The 22,500-nt window shown below is 42.5% G+C and overlaps 1 protein-coding gene across 1 annotated transcript in view; it reads right to left on the bottom strand.

Annotated features, from left to right (window-relative positions):
• LOC128706526 (neuronal acetylcholine receptor subunit alpha-7-like) overlaps positions 1–22,500 on the bottom strand; it is a 1,070,503-nt gene that overhangs the window by 683,462 nt on the left and 364,541 nt on the right. Inside the window, exon 2 of the mRNA XM_070087766.1 lies at positions 373–512. Coding sequence (XP_069943867.1) covers positions 373–512 — 140 coding nt within the window. The remainder of the gene's footprint in view (positions 1–372; positions 513–22,500) is intronic.

Here is a 22,500-nt window from a genome sequence, read left to right as displayed (position 1 = left end):
AGCCCCTCGCTCATTACGTATCACCATCCCCTCGCTCACCCCCTAGCAACATTCCCATGCTCCTTGCCTGGCAACATCCCCTCTCTCACTAACTAGCGATATTTCCCTGGCTCACTGCCTACTAACCTCTGCTCACGCAGGAAAGCGTCACTTTTACCTACTCAAGCAACGTAAGCCATGAAAGTGAGAATACATATAAATTCTCCTCAGCTCATGTCTGTGAACACGAGGTTGTATGATGCGTGGTCATGAGTGCTGGAACTCATCTGCAACTCCAGAGAACAATAAACAACAACAATAACAGCAACAACAGCGATAATAATAATAATAATAATAATAATAATAATAATAATAATAATAATATACACTCACCACGTTAATAATCTGCTGTAGTGTGAGGCCCAGCTTGACAACAATGGCAGACGACTCGTTGGCGGTGGGTCGTTCCAGCTTGTTGTAGTCCCTCAACAGGTCGTTGAGAAGTCTCCGCTCATGGTAGCCAGGTAGACATCCTGAAACAATGAAAAAAGTATATAAATATTGTTTTTTCTATCTATCTATCTATGTATCTCTCTCTCTACATATACATATATATATATATATATATAATATATATATATATATATATATATATATATGTATATATATATGTGTGTGTGTGTGTGTGTGTGTGTGTGTGTGTGTGTGTGTGTGTGTGTGTGTGTGTGTGTGTGTGTGTGCGCTCACCTAGTTGTGCGTACCAAGTTGTGATTGCAGGGGTCGAGTCTCAGCTCCTCGCCCCGCCACTCCACTGGCGGCTATTCAGTAACTCTATCCGCTCTGCGAACTTTATCATACCTCTCCTTAAAGCTATGTATAGATCCTGCCTCCACTACATCACTTCCCACACTATTTCACTTCCTGACAGCTCTGTGACTGACGAAATAATGCTGACATCCCTGTGGTTTATCTGAGTCTTCAATTTCCAACTGTGACCCCCATGTTGCTGTATCCCATCTCTGGAACATCCTGTTTCTGTCGACCTTGTCTATTCCTCTCAATATTTTATATGTTGTTATCATGCACCCCCTATCTCTCCTGTCTTCCAGTGTCTTCCCTTAACCTCTCCTCGTAGGACATACCCCTTAGCTCCTGGGCTAGTCTTGTTGTAAACCCTTGCACTTTCTTTAGTTTCCTTACATGCTTGGCTAGGTGAGAGTTCCAAACTGGCTCTGCATACTCTAGAATAAGCCTAATGTACACAGTGTACATGGTCCAGAATGTCGTCTCATTAAGATGTGTGTGTGTGTGTGTGGATGTGTGTGTCCTCACCTAACATATATATATATATATATATATATATATATATATATATATATATATATATATATATATATATATATATATATATATATAAATATATATATATATATATATATATATATATATATATATATATATATATATATATATATATGCATATATATATATATATATATATATATATATATATATATATATATATATATATATATATATATATATTTATATAATATATACATATATATATATATATATATATATATATATATATATATATATATACATATATATATATATATATTATATATATATGCATATATATATATATATATATATATATATATATATATATATATATATATATATATATATATATTTATATAATATATATATATATATATATATATATATATATATATATATATATATATATATATATATATATATATATATACATATATATATATATATATATATATATATATATATATTATATATATATATATATATATATATATATATATATATATATATATATATATATATATATGTATATATATATATATATATATATATATATATATATATATATATATATATATATATATATATATATATGTCGTGCCGAATAGGCAGAACTTGCGATCTTGGCTTAAATAGCAACGCTCATCTTGCCATGTAGAACAAGTGAAAATTTGTGTATGCAATAATTTCGCCAAAATCATTCTGAACCTAACGAAAAAAATATATTTCACTGTGTTTGTTTAGTATTAAATTATTGTAAACAAATCTAAAATATATTTAGTTGGGTTAGGGTAAAATAAATTATTCTTGTTATGATAAGGTTAGATAAGTTTTCTAAGTTCCTTTTGGTGCAAAATTATAAATTTTTAGATCAACATTAATGAAAAAAATATATCTTTAAACGTATAAGAGAAAATTTTAGAAAGGACTTAATTTTAAATGAGTTCTTGCTAATTGATCAGTTTTACATATTCGGCACAACATATATATATATATATATATATATATATATATATATATATATATATATATATATATATATATATATATATATATATATACATTCCAAACCTCAGGTAGTTGCCCAGTTTCAAGGGATGTGTTGAAGATTGTGGTTAGTGACACACACAGTGTCTCTGCTCCCTCTCTAAGGACCCACTGTTTTGACTTCCCAGTGTCCCTTCTTCCTCCACTGTAAATACTTCCTTAAATCTCTTGTTGTGCTCCTCATATACTTCTTGGTCGTTTCTTGTGAGCTCCTCTCCTTCTTTCCTCAGCCAGATTACCTGGTCCTTGACTTTTGTCTTCCTCCTGATGTGGCTATATAACAGTTTCGGGTCAGATTTGACTTTCGTTGCTATGTCGTTTTCGTACTGTCGCTGGGCCTCCCTCCTTATCTGTGCATATGCGTTTCTGGCTCGTCGACTAATCTCTTTATTTTCTTGGGTCCTTTGCCTTCTGTACTTTTTCCATTCTCTAGCACACTTAGTTTTTGCCTCCCTACATCTTCGGGTAAACCAAGGGCTCATTCTGGTCTTCCCATTATTTGTGTTACCCTTGGGAACAAACCCTTCCTCTGCCTCCTTGCATTTTGTTGCTACGTAGTCTATCACTTCGTTTACTGATTTTCCTACCAACTCTCTTTCCCACTGAACCTATTGCAGGAACGTCCTCATACCTGTGTAGTCCTCCTTTTTATAGTTTGGCTTTTTCCTTTCTACTCCTGTTACCATCTCCACTTGTAGCTCTACGATGTATTCAAAGCTCAGAACTACATGGTCACTAACTCCAAGGGGCCTTTCGTATGTGATGTCCTCAATGTCTGAGCTACTCAAGGTGGACACAAGGTCCAGTCTTGCTGGTTCATCCTTCCCTCTCGCTCTTGTAGTGTCCCTAACATGTTGGTGCATGAGGTTTTCCAGTACCACATTCATCATCTTGGCTCTCTATGTTTCGGGACTCCCATGTGAGTCCAGGTTTTCCCAATCAATTTCCCTGTGGTTGAAGTCGCCCATAACCAGTAACTTTCCTCTACTCGAGTGAGCTGTTCTTGCCACCTCAGCTAGTGTATCCACCATTGTTCTGTTGCTCTCATCATATTCCTCTCTTGGCCTCCTGCAGTTCTGTGGCAAGTTGTACATCACTACAATGATTACCTTATGTTCCCCTGACTGAATTGAACCTTCTATGTAATCCCTTTCTCCAGTCTCGTGCATTCCTTCCATTTCCTGATATCCCCCTCGGTTTTTAATGAGCAGTGCAACCCCTCTTCCCCCTCTGCTCCTTCTATTCTTTCTCAGGATCTGATATCCTGATGGGAAGATTGCATCTGTTATTGTCCCAGTGAGTTTTGTTTCTGTGACTGCTATGATGTCTGGGGACATCTCCTTGATTCTTTCATGACACTCCTCACATTTATTCGTTATTCCATCTGCATTCGTGTACCAAACCTTCAACTTCTTTACTATAACTGTGATCCAGGGGATAACATTGGGGGTGGAGTTTGTGGTGAAGGGGATGGGGGTAAAGGGTACAGTATGTGGGTTACTGTTGGTTACTATGGGGTGGGGTTTGTGGTGAGGGGGATGGGGGTAGAGGGTACAGTGTGTGGGTTTTGGATTAGGTTGTTTAATTGCATTAGGGTAGCCATGGTTGGATTCCTTTTTTGAGTGGTACTGGAGGAGGCTGTGTTTGCTCTTTCATCTGGGTTTGGTTTCTCCTGTCCCCCCTCCTTCCTTGCCTCCCATTCCTCTTTGCGATGTTGCACCCTTTCTTTCAGTATCTTTCTTCTTGTGTTCTGTCCAGTCGAGGTGCACTCTCCAATACTTCAGTTTGTCCCTTAGATGCGCTTTCTCCTGCACGATCCGATTTCGAGCTGATTCTGCCTTGTTTGTATGTGAGTGTGTGTGTGTGTGTGTGTGTGTGTGTGTGTGTGTACTCACCTAGTTGTACTCACCTAGTTGTGGTTGCAAGGGTCGAGTCACAGCTCCTAGCCCCGATTTTTCACTAGTTGTTACTAGGTCACTCTTCCTGCTCAATGAGCTTTATCATATGCCTCCTTAAAGCTATGTATGGACCCTGCCTCAACTAAATCACTTTACAGGCAGTTCCACTTCCTGACAACTCTGTGGCTGAAGAAATACTTCCTAACATCCCTGTGATTCATATGAGTCTTCAACTTCCAACTGTGTCCCTTTGTTTCTGTGTCCCATCTCTGGAACATCCTGTCTCTGTCCACCTTGTCGAAATCCTCCTTATCTCTCCTGCCCTACAGTGTCGTCAGGTCGATTTCCCTTAACCTCTCCTTGTAGGACATACCACTTAGCTCCGGGACTAGTCTTGTTGCAAACCTTTGCACTTTCTCTAGTTTCCTTACGTGCTTGGCTAGGTGTAGGTTACAAACTGGTGCTGCGTACTCCAATACGCACCTAACGTACACAATGTACAGGATCCTGAACGATTACTTATTAAGATGTCGGAATGCTGTTCTTAGGCTTAATAGGCGCCCATATGCTGCAGCAGTTATTTGTTTGATGTGCTCCTCAGGAAACTGATGTTCCCGGTGTTATACTCACCCCAAGATCTTTTTCCTTGAGCAAGGTTTGTAGTCTCTGGCCCTCTAGAGTGTACTCCGTCTGAGGTCTTCTTTGCCTTTCCTCAATCTTCATGACTTTGCACTTGGTGGGGTTGAACTCCAGGAGGCAGTTGCTGGACCGGGACCGCAGCCTATCCAGATTCCTTTGTAGTTGTGTCTGGTCCTCGTCCTATTGATTTTTTCTGATCAACTTCACATCTGCAAACAGGGACACTTTGGAGTCTATTCCTTCCGTCATGTCGTTCAAAAATACCAGAAACAACACCGGTCCTAGGACTGACCCATGTGGTACCCAACTCATTAAAGGCGCCCACTCTGACACCTCCCCAAGTCCATGACTCGCTGTTGTCTTCCTGACAGGTATTCCTTGATCCATTGCAGTGCCTTCCCTGTTATCCCTGCCTGATTCTCCAGCTTTTGCACTACTCTCTTCTGAGGAACTGTGTCAAACGTCTTCTTACAGTCCAAGAAAATGTAACTTACCCACCCTTTTCTCTCTTGTTTTACTGCTCTCACCCTGTCATAGAACTCCAGTAGGTTTGTGACACAGGATTTCCAGTCCCTGAAGCCGTGCTGGCTGTCCTTGATAAGCTCCTTCCTTACTAGGTGCTCTGTCACTCTTCCCTGATAATATTCTCCATCACTTTGCATACTATACATGCCAGTGACAATGGTCTGTAGTTTAATACTTCGTGTCTGTCTCCTTTTTTAAAAATTGGGACTACATTTGTTGTCTTCCATACCTCAGGTAGTCGTCCCTGTTTCGACAGATGTGAAGATTGGTGTTAGTAGTACGCATAGCGCCTCTGCTCCCTCTCTCAGGACCTATGGAGAGATGTTATCTGGCCCCAACGCCTTTGAAGTATCTAGCTCGCGTAGCAACCCCTTCATTTCTTTCTCGGTTGTATGAATTGTGTCCAGCTCTTGATGGTGTACCCCGCCTCTCCGTCTTTCAGGAGTCCTTTCTGTCTCCTCTGTGGACACTTCTTTGAATCTCAAGTTGAGCTGCTCACATATTTTGCGGCCGTTTCTTGTGATCTTCCCTCCTTCCTTCCTCAGCCAGATTACCTCTTCCTTATCTTGTTTTACTCCTGATGTGGCTGTACAACAGCTATGGGTCAGATTTGGCTTTTGCTGCTGTGTTATTTTCGTATTGTCGTTGGGCCTCCATTCTTACCTGTGCATATTCATTTCTGGCTCTGCGTCTTCTCTCCATATTCTCCTGGGTCCTTTGCCTTCTATACTTCTTCTATTCTCTAGCACACTTGCTTTTGGCCTCAGTACACTTTTGGGTGAACCAAGGACTCATCCTGGCTTTCTCGTTATTTTTGTTGCCCTTGGGTACAACCTCTCCTCAGCTTCCTTGTATATTGTTGTCACAAATGCCAGTTCTCTGTCCCACCCAACCCTGTACAGGAAATTCTTCATGCCTGTGTAGTCCCCTTTCTTGTAGTTTGGCTTCATTCGTCCTGCCATTCATGTGTCCTTCTCCACTGGTTTGTGTGTGTGTGTGTGTGTGTGTGTGTGTGTGTGTGTGTGTGTGTGTGTGTGTGTGTGTGAGTGTGTACTCACCTAATTGTGGTTGCAGGGGTCGAGACTCAGCTCCTGTGCGTGTGCGTGTGTGTGCGTGTGTGTGTATGTGTGTGTGTGTGTGTGTGTGTGTGTGTGTGTGTGTGTGTGTGTGTGTGTGTGTATGTGTGTGTGTGTGTGTGTGTATACTCACCTACTTGTACTCACCAGTTGAGGTTGCAGGAGTCGAGTCCAAGCTCCTGGCCCCGCCTCTTCATTGGTCGCTACTAGGTCACTCTCCCTGAGCCGTGAGCTTTATCATACCTCTGCTTAATTAAAGCTATGTATGGATCCTGCCTCCACTACATCGCTTCCCAAACTATTCCACTTACTGACTACTCTGTTACTGAAAAAATACTTCCTAACATGTGTGTGTGTGTGTGTGTGTGTGTGTGTGTTCGTGTGTTTGTGTGTGTGTGTGTGTGTGTGTGTGTGTGTGTGTGTGTGTGTGTGTGTGTGTGTGTGTGTGTGTGTGTGTGTGTGTGTGTGTGTGTGTGTGTGTGTGAGTGTGTGTGGGAGAAACGCTGCTACCCACTTTTACACATAACTTTCACCGCAGACTTCACAGTTCTTGAATTATGACCGTTATATTCCACATTTAATCATTCATGTTTACCACCTGCCTTCTAGCTGGCCATCTTTTCCATACACCCGATTTAAATTCTTCATATATGTTCATATTATTCTTTCATATCCGAACTATGAGATAGCTTGCACAGTACCGTGACTGCAACAATACACAAATAACTCGCTCATTGGGCTTTAACGTCTTCATGAAGTTTTTTTCTCTTATGTGCGAGTTGCTTGTGTAAAAGTATATCAGTAATATATATCATAGCTGACACAACCATATGTGAGACCAACTAACAAAGTTCCGAAAGCTACACGAAGTTTTTTAAATGACCTAAAATGGGAATTCCTTATCCAGAAGCGGCATTATAATGGTATGTAAGGAAAAACTAGGCTAGGTTTTCGCCTAACCCAGGGTGACCTGAACAATAACTCCATTACCCGCAGGGAAGAGTCTAAAATATTACCTGCACTCACACCGCAAACCTTTGTAACCCTATATTAAAAAAGCATGGTGGAAAATGCACATAAATACTTTTTAAATTCTTTTTAATAAACTCATAATTGCGTTTTCAAACAAAGCGAACTGACCACCGAAATGTGTGCTAGACGAGCAAATATATTTCATGAATTTTTTAATTAGAAATTTTTTGGAGGTACCTTCAGTAAAAGAAAGTTAAGCTTTTGAATAATTACCTAAGGAAAGGCACATATGACTGTTAATTACTTAAAACCACTTGTTCATGGATACATTAATATTTGTATTTTGTATTCCAAATGGGAGGAGAATGAAGTTAGTCTTGTAGCATCCATGGCCTCGTGTGTGCTCGCATCAAGGGTGTCTGTCCAGTGGTACTCGGCACCTGATGTTTGAAACATTGATGGTTGAGTGGATTAAGGCGTCTCGGAATTTTGGCGGGATTCTCACGAATTGGGGAATCGATTCCCACAAACAGACGATCTTAACAATGCAGAACAAGTTACTGCCTTGCCTCAGAGAGATTTTCCTCCTACTATCTGTTGTTAGGCTTGCAATGATGCACAGAGTGGCTTGTTCTGCACACATACACATACACACACACACACACACACACACACACACACACACACACACACACACACACACACACACACACACACACACACACACACACACACACACACACACACACACACACACACACACACACACACACACACACACACATACACGGAGTTCAGTGGGAGAGAGAACTAGCAGGGAAGTCAGCAAACGAGATGATGGAATATGTGACAACAATATGCAAGGACGATAAAGAGAGCTTGGTATGCAAGGGTAACAGAAATAAAGAGAAAGCCAGGATGAGCACTTGGTTTACCCAAAGGTGTAGAGAGGCCAAAACCAAGTGTGCTTGAGAATGGAAGAAGTATAGAAGGCAAGGGACCCAGGAGAATAACGAAAGCAGCCGTAGAGCCGGAAATGAATATTTCCAACGACAATACGAAAATGACATAGCAGCGAAAGCCAAATCTTACCCGAAGCTGTTGTACAAACACATTAGGAGGAAAGCAACAGTAAAGGGCCAGGTAATCAGGATGAGGAAGGAAGGAGGAGAGATCAAAAGAGACGACCACGATGTATGTGAGGAACTTAACACGAGATTCAAAGAAGTGTTCACAGAGGAGATAGAAGGGACTCCAGAAAGACGGAGAGGAGGAGAACACCATCAACTCTTTGACACAGTACATGCAACCGAGGAAAAAGTGAAGTGGCTGCAAAACGAGTTAGATACCTCTAAGACGATGGGGCCGGATAATATCTCTGAATTGTTCCTGAAGGAGGGAGCAGAGGCGCTATGTGTACCACTAACAACAATCTTCAACAAATCTGTCGACTACACGAGGGATGAAAGACAGCAAATGTAGATCCAATTAAAAAAAAAGACGTACACGAAGCATTAAACTACAAACCAGAGTCACTGATATGTACAGAAGAGTGGTGGACCACGTAGAAAGTTCTCCACCACACTTCTCCTGCGTCACAAACTTACACCCAAACTCAAGCACACGCACACACACACACACACACACACACACACACACACACACACACACACACACACACACATACATACATACACACACACACCACACATACACACACACATACACACACACACATACACTCACACATACACACACACACACACACACACACACACACACACACACGCACACACACACATACCCACACATACAAACACACACACACGCACTCACACACACACACACACACACACACATATATATATATATATATATATATATATATATATATATATATATATATATATATATATATATACATAAAATACTTTCATCATTATTCAACACTTTCACCTCATTCATACAAAATCACTGTTTTTGCAGAGGTGTCAAGAACACAATAGTTTAGAAGCATATACGTATAAAGATATACAACATTTCCCTCCAAACTGCCAATATCCCAAACCCCTCCTTTAAAGTACAGGCATTGTACTTCTCATTTCCAGGACTCATGTCCGGCTATATAAAATAACCGGTTTCCCTGAATCCCTTCACTAAATATTACCCTGCTCACACTCCAACAGCTCGTCAGGTCTCAAAAACCATCCGTCTCCATTCACTCCTGTCTAACACGCTCACGCATGCTTGCTGGAAGTCCAAGCCCCTCGCTCACAAAACCTCCTTTACCCCCTCCTTCCAACCTTTTCAAGGACGACTCCTACCCCACCTTCCTTCTCCTACAGATTCAAATGCTCTCCATGTCATTCTACTTTGATCCATTCTCTCTAAATGACCAAACAACCTCAAATCCTCTTCAGCCCTCTGACCAATACTTTTATTAACTACACACCTCCTAATTTCCACACTCCGAATTCTCTGCATAATATTTACACCACACTTTGCCCTTAGACTGGACATCTCCACCGCCTCCAACTGCCTCCTCGCTGCTGCATTTACAACCCAAGCTTCACACACATATAAGAGTGTTGGTACCACTTTACTTTCATACATTCCTTTCTTTGCCTCCATAGATAACGTTTTTTGTCTCTACATATACCTCAATGCACCACTCACCTTTTTACGTTCATCAGTTCTATGGTTAACCTCATTCTTCATAAATCCATCCGCTGATAAGTCAACTCCCAAATATCTGAAAACATTCACTTCTTCCATACTCCTCCTCTCCAATCTGATATCCAATTTTTCTTTATCTATATCATTTGATACCCTCATCACCTTACTCTTTTCTATGTTCACTTTCATCTTTCTACCTTTACATACTCTCCCAAACTCGTCCACTAACCTTTGCAACTTTTCTTTAGAATCTCCAATAAGCACAGTATCATCAGCAAAAAGTAACTGTGTCACTTCCCATTTTGTATTTGATTCCCCATAATTTAATCCCACCCCTCTCCCCAGCACCCTAGCATTTACTTCTTTAATAACCCCATCTACAAATATATTAAACAACCATGGTGACATTACACATCCCTGTCTAAGACCTACTTTTACCGGGAAGTAGTCTCCCTCTCTTCTACACACCCTAACCTGAGCCTCACTATCCTCATAAAAACTCTTTACAGCATTTAGTAACTTACCACCTATTCCATAAACTTGTAACATCTGCCACATTGCTCCCCTATCCACTCTATCATTTGCCTTTTCTAAATCCATAAATGCAATGAAAATTTCCCTACCTTTATCTAAATACTGTTCACATATATGCTTCAATGTAAACACTTGATCTACACATCCCCTACCCACTCTAAAACCTCCTTGCTCACCCGCAGTCTTACATTCTGTCTTACCTCTAATTCTTTGAATAATAACCCTACCATACACTTTTCCTCTTATACTCAGTAAACTTATTCCTATATAATTTTTACAATCCCCTTTGCCCCTTCCCTTTATATAAAGGAATTATACATGCTCTCTGCCAATCCCTAGGTACCTTCCCTTCTTTCATACATTTATTAAGCAAAAATACCAACCACTTAACACTATATCTTCCCTTGCTTGTAACATTTCTGTCATGATCCCGTCAGTTCCAGCTGCATTACCTCTTTTCATTCTACGTAATGCCTCACGCACCTCCCCCACACTCACATCCTGCTCTTCTTCACTCCTGAAAGATGGTATACCTTCCTTGGCAGTCCATGAAATTACCGTCTCCCTTTCTTCGTCGACATTTAAAAGTTCCTCAAAATATTCCCGACATCTAGCCAATACCTCTATCTCCCCATCTACTAACTCCCCTACTCTGTTTTTAACTGACAAATCCATTCGTTCTCTAGGCTTTCTTAACTTGTTTATCTAACTCCAATTTTTTTTTCTTATTTTCATCAAAATTTCTTGAAGTGCCTCTCCCACTCTATCATCTGCTCTCCTTTCACACTCTCTCACCACTCTCTTCACCTTCCTTTTACTCTCCACATACTCTGCTCTGCTTATAACACTTCTGAATCTGTCAGTAGAGGATAGGCAATGGGATCAGGCAACCCTCCCAGTGTGACTGGAAGGTATAGGAGTGCGCAAAGCAACGCGGGTAGCTTTATCTGCATTTCTGTCCACGTGTTTGGCTTCGAGTGGATTATTCAAGAACATTGTCCCTGAACGCCTGAGAGACGTGGTAGAAGCTCAGGACTACAGATTCAATGAAGCAGCCATTCAGTGGGACACCCTAGCAGACTCCTCCAGTAGACTATCTCCTCCCAAAGAGCACACAGTCCCACTGGGACAAACCGATCATGGAAATAATCGCCAACACAATGCTCACCAGTGCTTCAGGAAGGGACAAAGCTCGTCTCCTAGCAGTGAAGGCACCTCACTCAGGCGATTTCCTTCTAGCTGTTCCCAATTCCTCCCTTGGCACTTGACTCGACCCACAGGCCATTCGAATTGGTTTTGCTCTTCACCTAGCCGCCCCCATCCTCACAGAATAAATGTGTATTTACGGCAGGGCGACGGCTGATCAATTCGGACTTCATGGTCTCGTGTGTCACACATCAGAATTGAAGTATGCCAGACATGAGGAGGTCAACGACATCATAAAGAGAAGCCTCTCCACAGCCCGTTGTCCAGCCCACCGGGAACCCCAAGTGGAGAGGTCTGACGGAAGTCAAAAACGTCCTGATGGAGCCACTGTTCTACCCTGGAAGGATGGAAAGCAGATTTCCTGGGACTACACCTGTGCCTCCACATTGGCAGACACCTACTTCCCATACTCCGTAGCTGAGGGAGGTGGAGCTGCTGGCCACAAGGAGACCCAGAAGACCCGCAAATGTGCTATAACTTCATACTAATAGGGTCGAAGACCCTTGGAGCATGGGGTAAGTGTGCTCTATAGCTGGGTTAAAAACTCATCACAGAAACCAAGGATCACAGAGCGGCCAGCTTCCCCTTTCAGAGTCTCAGTGTTGCTATCCAGAGGGGAAATTCCTGCAGCATTCTGGACTCGCTGCCCTCCACCGGGGGAGCTGGACGAAGTATTCGAGATGTAGCTCTGAATTGTTATCCATGTAGTTTTACTCCTAATTTTATTTTTGTGAATGCATTTCGTCAATGTATTTTGCTTTTAAATAAAGTATATATACAATATACGGGTAGTAGAAGTTTACCTGGAGAGAGTTTAGTGGGTCATCGCCCCCGCAGCTCTGTCTGAGACCAGGCCTCATGGTGGATCAGGGTTTGATCAACCAGGCTGTTACTCCCGGCAGCACGCAAATTGACGTACGAACCACAGCGCGGTTGGTCAGGTACTGACTTTAGGCACCTGTCCAGCGTCTTCTTGAAGACAGCCAGGGATCTATTGGTAATCCTCCTTATGTATGCTGGGACGCAGTTGAACAGTCTTCGGCCCCTGACTCTTATTGTCTTGTCTCTCAATGTACTCGTGGCGCCCTTGCTTTTCATCGGGGGAATGTTGCATCAATTTTCAAGTAGTTTCAGGGAGAACCTTGAATTTTCCCTGAAGCAAGTTTATTCTCATCTCTTATCTCTAAGGATGAGGGTCCCCAGGACAGTTCCAGAGGTGGTACCTCCCTATATTATATTATTATAACCACGAACGAGTGGTATTGATCAATAACAACACTGCGCTAGCCAAGGATTCGAACCCATGTTGTACTGGCCTGCCTCATGGTAAACGAGAACCACATGACGCTTTAAACCACAGGACCACCAAACCCTACATTTCTGTCCACGTGTTTGGCTTCGAGTGGATTAGTCAAGAACATTGTCCCCGAACGCCTGACAGAGAAGGGTTGGGTGGTCCTGTGGTTTAAAGCGTCATCCGGTTCTCGCATATATGTGTGTGTGTGTGTGTGTGTGTGTGTGTGTGTCGTGCCGAATAGGTTGAATTGGTCAATTAGCAAAAACTCTTTTAAAATTTTCTGCTATTCGTTTAATGATATATTTTTTTTTTCATTTATGTTAATGTAAAAATTCCTAATTTTGAACCAAATGAACCATAGAAAACTTACCTAACCTTATTTTAACAAGCGCAATTTAATATAGCCTAATCCAGCGAAATATATTTTAGATAAGCTTACAGTAATTTACTTATAAACAAACAATGAAATATATTTTATTTCGTTAAGTTCAGAATGATTTTTGTGAAATTATTGCATACACAAATTTTCGCTTGCCTTATTCGGCAAGAAGAGCGTTGCTATTTAAGCCAAAATCGCAAGTTTTACCTATTTGGCATGAATAGGTAGGACTTGTGAATGGAATGTGAAAGGGCTGCTAGGAGAACTAGATATCTCAAAGGCGATGGGACCGGATAACATCCCTCTCTGGGTCCTGAGAGATGGAGCAGAGGCACTCTGTGTACCACTATCAACAATCTTCAACATATCCATCGAAACAAGGCGACTACCAGAGGTATGGAAGACAGCAAATGTAGTCTCAAGTTTTTAAAAAATGCAGACAGACACGCAGCACTGAACTACAGAGCATCGTCACTGACATGTATGCAAAGATTCCTGTGTCACGAGCCTTCTAGGGTTCTATGACAAGGTGACAGCAGTAAAAGAAGAGAGAGAGAGAGAGAGAGAGAGAGAGAGAGAGAGAGAGAGAGAGAGAGAGAGAGAGAGAGAGAGAGAGAGAGAGAGAGAGAGAGAGAGAGAGAGAGAAGAGGCTTTTGAAACAGTTCCTCACAAGAGATTAGTGCAAAAACTTGAGGACCAGGCAGGTATAACAAGAAAGGCACTGTAATTTATCAGAGAATACCTGACGAGAAGGCATCAGCGAATCATGGTACGTGATAAGGTGTCAGTAGGCTCCTGTGACGAGCGGGGTTCCACAGGGGAAAGTTCTAGGACCAGTTCTGTTTCCGGTATGTGTGAACGACATGGCAGAAGGAACATAGACAGAAGTGTCCCTGTTTGCAGACGGTGTAAAGTTTATGAGGAGAATTCAGTCGAAGAAGGACAAGGCAAGACTACAGAGGGAACTGGACAGACTGCAGGCCTGGTCCAGCAACTTGCTCCTGGAGTTTAAGTGTAAAGATATGAAGATCGGGGAAGGGCAAAGGAGACTGCAGACATAATACAGTCTAGGGAGCCAAAGACCACAAACCTAGCTCAAAGAAAATGATCTTGGAGTGTGTATAATACCGAGCACATCTGAGGAGCACATCAGCCAAATAACTGCTGCATCATATGGGCGTCTAGCGAACCTAGGAATAGCATTCCGGCATCTCAGTAAGGAGTCGTTCCGGACTCTGTACATCGTATATATCAGGACCATATTGGAATAAGGAATCGTTCCGTACCCTATACACCATGTACGTCAGGATCATATTGGTGTATGCAGCCCCAGTTTGGAATCCACACCTGGCCAAGCACGTGAGAAAACTAGAAAAAGTGCATATGTTTGCAACGAAACTAATCTCGGAGCTAAGGGACATGTCTTACGAGGAGAGGTTAAGGGAACTCGACCTGACAACACTGGAGGACTGGGCGGACAGGGGAGATGGGAACAAGATAACGACTTATAAAATGCTGAGAGGAATCTACAATGTAGACAGAGACAGGATGTTCCAGAAATGGGACACAGCAACATGGGGTCACAAATGGAACTTGAAGACTCAAGTGAGTCACGGGGATGTTAGGAAGCTTTTTTTAGCCATAGAGTTGTCAGGAAGTGGAATAGTCTGGAAAGTGCGGTAGTGAAAGCAGGTACCATACGTAGCTTTAAGAAGAGGTATGATAAAACTCATGGAGCAGGGAGAGGGTAGGCCTAGTGGCGAGCAGTGAAGAGGCAGGACCAGGAGCTATGATTCGACCCCTGCAAGCACAATTAGGTAAGTACACACACACACACACACACACACACACACACACACACACACACACACACACACACACACACACACACGGAGCTCCGCGGGGAGGAGGAAGAGAAGTTCGTTTCCAGGAGCAATAGAAACAATGGGAAGAGCAGTGTGAGGCCATGATTTATCCAGAGGTATAGAGAGAGCAAAGTCAAATGTGTTCAAGACACTGTACACTGTGTATGTTAGGCCCATACTAGAGTATGCAGCACCAGTCTGGAACCCACACCTGGTCAAGCACGTCAAGAAGTTAGAGAAAGTACAAAGGTTTGCAACAAGGCTAGTCCCCAGAGCTCAAGGGAATGTCGTACGAGGAAAGGTTAAGGGAAATCGGACTGACGACACTGGAGGACAGAAGGGTCAGGGGAGACATGATAACGACATACAAGATAATGCGGGGAATAGACAAGGTGGACAGAGATAGGATGTTCCAGAGAGGGGACACAGGGACAAGGGGTCACAACTGGAAGCTGAAGACTCAGACGAGTCACAGGGACGTTAGGAAGTATTTCTTCAGTCATAGAGTTGTCAGCAAGTGGAATAGCCTAGCAAGTGAAGTAGTGGAGGCAGGAACCATACATAGTTTTAAGAAGAGGTATGACAAAGCTCAGGAAGCAGAGAGAGAGAGGATCCAGTAGCGATCAGTGAAGAGGCGGGGCCAGGAGCTGAGTCTCGACCCCTGCAACCACAATTAGGTGAGTACAATTAGGTGAGTACACACACACACACACACACACACACACACACACACACACACACACACACACACACACACACACACGGAGCTCCGCGGGGAGGAGGAAGAGAAGTTCGTTTAGAGCATGGAAAAAGTATAGAAGGCAAAGAAGTAAGAAAAACAAGGAGTTGAGCCGAAGAGCCAGAAATAAGTACTCATCGATATAGAGGGAGGCCCAGCGGCAATTTGAGAATGGCGTAGTACTGGCAGTCAAATCCGACCTAAAGCTGTTATGCAGCCACATCAAGAGGAAAAGAATAGTCAGAGATCACGTAATAAGACTGAAGAAGTAAAGGTGTAAACTCACAAGGAATGCCCAAAAAGTCTGTGAAGACCTCAGGATCATATTTAGTCCAGAGGTATTATCAGAGGAGGCAGAAAGACTTTTAGCAAACCGTAGCGGTAAAGTACACCAGCAAGTGTTGGACATATTACAGACAACCTGGGAGAAGGTAATAAAATTGCTATATGAGCTGAAAACCTCGATGGCGATGGGACCAGATAATACCTCGCTATGGATCCTGAGAGAGGAAGTAGAGACACTGTATGTGCAGCTACCAAAAATCTTCAACAAGTCAGTCGATATGAGAAACTACCTGAGGTATGGATGACAGTAAATTTTAAAGAAAAGAGACAGGCAGGTAGCTTTCAACTACATGCCAGTGTCACTGACATGAGAAGATTATCAGGAGAAGTGCGATGGAGCACCTAGAAAGGAGTATGTTTATACATTACAACCAGCACTTCAAAATGGAAAATCCTTTGTCACAAACGTAATGAAAATCTACGACAAGGTAACAGAAGTGAAATAGGAGAGAGAAAAGGATGGCTAGATTACATTTTTTTTTTTGGATTGTAAAAAGTTTTTTGACACAGTACCGCACTAGGGACTGGTACAAAAGGTAGAGCATGCAGCAATAACAGAAAAAGCTCTATCGTGGATAAAGGCATACCTGCCTAGAACAAAACAACGAGAGAAGGCTCGTGACGAAGTGTCGGAATTGGTGGCTATGACTAGTGGAGTTCCACGAGGATCAGTCCTAGGGTCGGTGCTCTCTCTTGTGTACGTGAATGACTGGCAGAAGGGATAGAGTTAGAAGTGTCCCTGTTCGCAGACGACGTGACACTAATGAGGAGAATGCAAGCGGACGAGGACCAGGAGAGACTATAAATGGATCTGAACAGGCTGCTGGCCTGATCTCTCAAGGGGCTACAGGAGTTGAACCACACCAAGTGGAAAGTTATGAAGCTTGGGGAAAGACAAAGACCGCAGGCGGAGTACAGACCCGGAAAGCAAAGGCTGCTTCACTTAAGGATAGGGACCTTGAGGTGAGCATCATACCCAGCATGTTCCCCTGGGTGCGCATCAATCAAATAACTGCTGTAGCAAATGCGCGTCTGGCAATCTATGAATAGTTTTTTCTATATCTATAAAACAAGACATTCACGACACTGTGCACAGTGTACGTCAGGCCCATATTGGAGTATGCAACACCAGTATGAAACTCATCCATGGTCAAGCATATCAAGAAACTGGAGAAAGCGCAGAGGTTTACAAAAAGACTAGTCCCGAAGCTAAGGGGTATGTCCAATGAGGAATGTTTAAGGGAGCTCAGCCTGATGACACTGGAGAACAGAAGAGATAGGGGAAATATGATAACGGAGTACAAAATTCTGAGACGAATTGACAAGGTGAACAGGTGCAGAATGTTTCAGACAGAGGAAATAGGAACAGCTTCAAATTAAGCATTCAAATGAGTCACAGGGATGATAGGAAGTGGAACAATCTGGAGAGTGAAGTAGTAGAGGAGGAATCCGTACATAGCTTTAAGAAGATGTACGATAAGGCTCTTATTAAAGCCAGGAGAGAGACGACCTAGAACTACCAGCGAAGAGGTAGGGCCAGGAGCTGTGAATCGACCCGTGCAACCACATATAGGTGAGTACACACGGGTTGTCAGGAAATGAAAAGAATTAACTTATCACATTGTGGAATGAAACACCCTAGGTAAAATCCCATGAAACAGAGAGCGAGTGAAACCGATTGTATGTATCTAGGAGGCAACGCCAGAATAGGGCCCCTCCACAACCACACAACTAGATTAGTACACATACAAAGAAAAAAATGAACCCAAAAGCACGCGGGCGCACCCGCACGCATGCACGCACGCAGACACGCGCTCGCCTGCACGGTGGTAACAAAGCACAATACCTGCGTTTCCCTTATGGACGCAAGACACTGAAAGGAGTTAAAGCTGCATTATCCAGCAGGGGCTGTGTGGCAAGACGGGCGGCATAGTGGCTCAGGAACCACCAAGAAGAAGCAATGCGGCGACAACGGCGAGGACAAGAAGACACGAGACGAAAGATGACAGTACAATAGAACTCCTATCTGGCTTCTTCAGTGAGAATCTTCCAGCGCTGCAGGTCACATGGATTAGTGCTTTGCATGACTGGGGACACCTGGTCATCCGGCCACGTGGAATCACTGGGCTGAAGCGAGACAGCAGGAAGCACAAGGCTCAAGCAACAGATCTCGAATCACTGGGCTAAAGACACAGGGCTGAAATAGCTGGGCTCAAGCCATAGGGCCATTAGCGACACTTTTTCCTCTTCATCATCAGCACTCCGAGGGGCCAACAGGAAGGCAGAGTGATACGCAGACATAGTCTATAAATAACAACAAAAAAAAAAGCACAGCACCGTGACTGGAACGATACACAAATAACCCGCACACAGAAGAGAGGAGCTTACGACGACGTCTCGGTCCGACTTGGACCATTTACAAAGTCACGAAGTCGGACCGAAACGTCGTCGTAAGTTCCTCTCTTCTATGCGCGGGTTATTTGTGAATATGACAGTCTCTTATTAAAGCTCATGACGAAGTTCTTGATAAAAGTCTTGATGAAGCTTTTCTTGAGTGATACGTTGTGCTCTAAGTCTCTATGCATTACCCACTTTCCCAGGACGCCACAGTGAAGAATAAACAGACATGCGTTCAAAGTGAAAAAAAATGCTTTGACGAGATGATACACAGATCAGACACACACACACACACACACACACACACACACACACACACACACACACACACACACACACACACACACACACACACACACACACACACACAAACAAACAAACAAACGCGGACACACACACGTACGAGGTCATCCGACACGAGAATCGTCGAGTGATTTGCAATTCTGAGAGAGTTGTAATTCAGATGCACAAGGAATGTAGCGACGCTGGTTTCGAAGAGATGTGAGTGTCGTAACTCAGATGCACACCGAACGTAATGGTACTGATACAACCCGTCTTCTAAATGCATCGTTCGTTTCCCAACGTGTTTATGTGTGTCTGTTTCCGAACGACCTTCGCTGCCGAGACAAAATTTTTTTTTGTGAAGGTGTTGTACTTCAATGTTAATTATCCGAATTAATTAATTATCCTAGATTTTATTGAGGATAGTGAGGCTCAGGTTGTGGGAAGGAGATTATTTACCAGTAAATGTGTTTTTGCCTTTAGGCAGGGATGCGTGATCTAACCATGATGGTTTAAAATATTTGTAGATGAGGTTGCAAACGAAGTGAGGGAATGAAAAATAAAGAATATAATACAAAATGGAAGTTGTCACACTTTTTTTTTTCAGATGACATGGTGCTTTTTTTGGGAAAATCTGAAAAGTTTTAAGATTGGTGAACGAATTTAGGAGGGCATGTCAAAGAAGGAAATCAGAAGAGAACATAGAAAAGAGCAAGGAGATGAGAGTAATAAAAAAATAGTTAATGAAAGATAGGATACCGGATGGGAGGGAGGGAATATGGACGAAATGAATGTGTTCAGATACTTAGAAGTGAATTTGTTGGCGGCCGGGGAAAAGGTGAGTGGTGCACTGAGGCATCTGTGGAGACAAAGAACGTTATTTATCGAGAGTTTACTAGTACTAACGCTTTTATCTGGGTTTGATGTATGGCTTTTGAACATTGCTTCGAGGAGGAAGCTGGAGGCAGTGGAGGTGTCATGTCTGAGGGCAATGTGTGCTGAGAATATTATACAGAAATTTTGTAGTTTAGAGATTAGAAGATGTGGGGACCGCTGAATTATCCAGAGGGCTGAGGAGGCCTTGTTGCGGTGGTTTGGATGTTTAGGGGGGATGATGTAAAATAGAATGAATTAGAGTATTAATAAATCATTGGTGGAGGGAATATGGGGTAGGGGCCGTCCTAGTAAGGTTGGATGAACAGGTAAATGAGTTTTTTTTATGCGAGAGGCTTGGACATCCAGCAACCATTTGTGAGAGTATTTGATAGGAATGATGGGAGGCAAGTTGCTTTTTAACTTGACATGCTCTTAGAATGTGAGCACGACAAAATTCATGAAAGGATTTAGAGACACAAGTTAAGCAAACTTGAGTCCTGGAGGAGGGAAATACAGTGTGTGTGCACGCTGAATGACGAGTTAGGATATTGTAGTTTGGAGGGGTATCTGAGTTGAGGTGCCGGTGCGCCTCTGGCAATGTGATAGAGTGATTTTGAGACAAAGCTACATATCCAGTCAGACTAGGAGGTATTGGTGTCTACAAGGCTTCACAGACTGCACTATCTGTTATTCTATCCTCATATGTGGTATCCTCATATGTGGCATCCTCATATGTGGCATCCTCATATGTGGCATTGCAGCGATTCTCTTTGAACACCTTAGGGACAATGTTGGAGTTCACCAAAAGTTCACTGATGGAGCCAGGCTCTGGGATAATCTGAAACCAGATCTGCTACCCACAACAACTACATTCAGTCACAATGGGATAGTCCAATAGCGGAGAATTCTTCAGAATTTACCAGGGAAGGAGAGAGCCTGTCTCCTAGCAGTGAGAGCTCAACGCGCAGGGAACATCCTGTAGGCTGTTCCCAACTCCTCCCTTGGCACACGTCTCGACGGACAAACCATTCTTATAGGTGTTGTCCTTCGCCTTGCCTCCCCTATCCTCGCCGAACACAGGTGTATTTGCAGCATTGAATCAACAGACCGATTCGGATACCATGGTCTTGTTTGCCGAAGATCCGACAGAAAGATTGCAAGGCATGAAGAGGTTAACAACATCATCAAGAGGAGCCTCACAACAGCCGGATGCCCAGCAAGAAGGGAGCCACCCCAACTATGCAGATCTGATGGTAAACAAAAGCGTCGAGATGGTATCACCCATTAAGCCTGGACAGACCGCAAGCAGGTGCTGCGGGACTACACATGTGCGTCAACATTGGCTAATATCTTTCTCCAATACACCAGGGAGGAAGGAGAGGCAGCGGCCAGCTTCAGGATGCCCCATAAGTCTAAAAAATATGGTGAACTTGCCCATCATTATTTCTTTATTCCCATAGGCTTGGAGACCCTTGGCCTACAGGGACAGAGTGCATCTAAGTTCATTAAGGAGCTAGTCGGCTAGTTTTCTATTCCAGCAACTCAGCGTTGCAGTTCAGAGGGGGTAATGCCCACGGTATCCCAGTTAGGTGCCCCAGCTCTGAGAAACTGAATGAGATTTCGCATTGTAATCTATGACAAAAACGTAGCGATATGTACTACAAATGCATCCCTGAAACCTCACTTGTGGAGGCTGGAATTCAAACGGGGTGGGGTTGAGATTAGCCTCGAGCTTACCTCTACCACGAGTGTCCTCGGATCACGAGCAACACTTAGCTCTGCTGGGTGCATGATCTTTGAAGGATAGCTGGTTAAGTGGTTAAGGCAATGAGAACGTTGTTCTGTATCTTGAGGCGGGACAATGTGTCACAGGATCTAATCTCGGCTTGACGCAGTTTGGTAAATGTCTCACCATATATATATATATATATATATATATATATATATATATATATATATATATATATATATATATATATATATATATATATATGCAAAACAACCACTCTGAAAGAATAGAGAAATTCCAAGCGCTTTCGTGACTACTCACATTATTGATAATGTGAGTAGTCACGAAAGCGCTTGGAATTTCTCTATTCTTTCAGAGTGGTTGTTTTGCATATTTTGAAATCACCTGTTTACTGTGATCTTATTGCATATATATATATATATATATATATATATATATATATATATATATATATATATATATATATATATATATATATATATATATATATATACATATGTGTGTGTGTGTGTGTGTGTGTGTGGTGAGCGTTTTCGCTCACCATGAGGCCAGCCAAAACATCATGGGTACGGCTCCTTGGCTAGTGCAGTGTTGTTATTGTTCATTGGCACTTGTTTCGTGGGTACAATAACATACATATATATATATATATATATATATATATATATATA

This window comes from Cherax quadricarinatus, chromosome 2 (assembly GCF_038502225.1).
Source record: "Cherax quadricarinatus isolate ZL_2023a chromosome 2, ASM3850222v1, whole genome shotgun sequence".
NCBI lineage: Eukaryota > Metazoa > Arthropoda > Malacostraca > Decapoda > Parastacidae > Cherax > Cherax quadricarinatus.
Note: the sequence above shows the minus strand (reverse complement) of the source record. Positions and strands in the feature narration are given on the sequence as shown.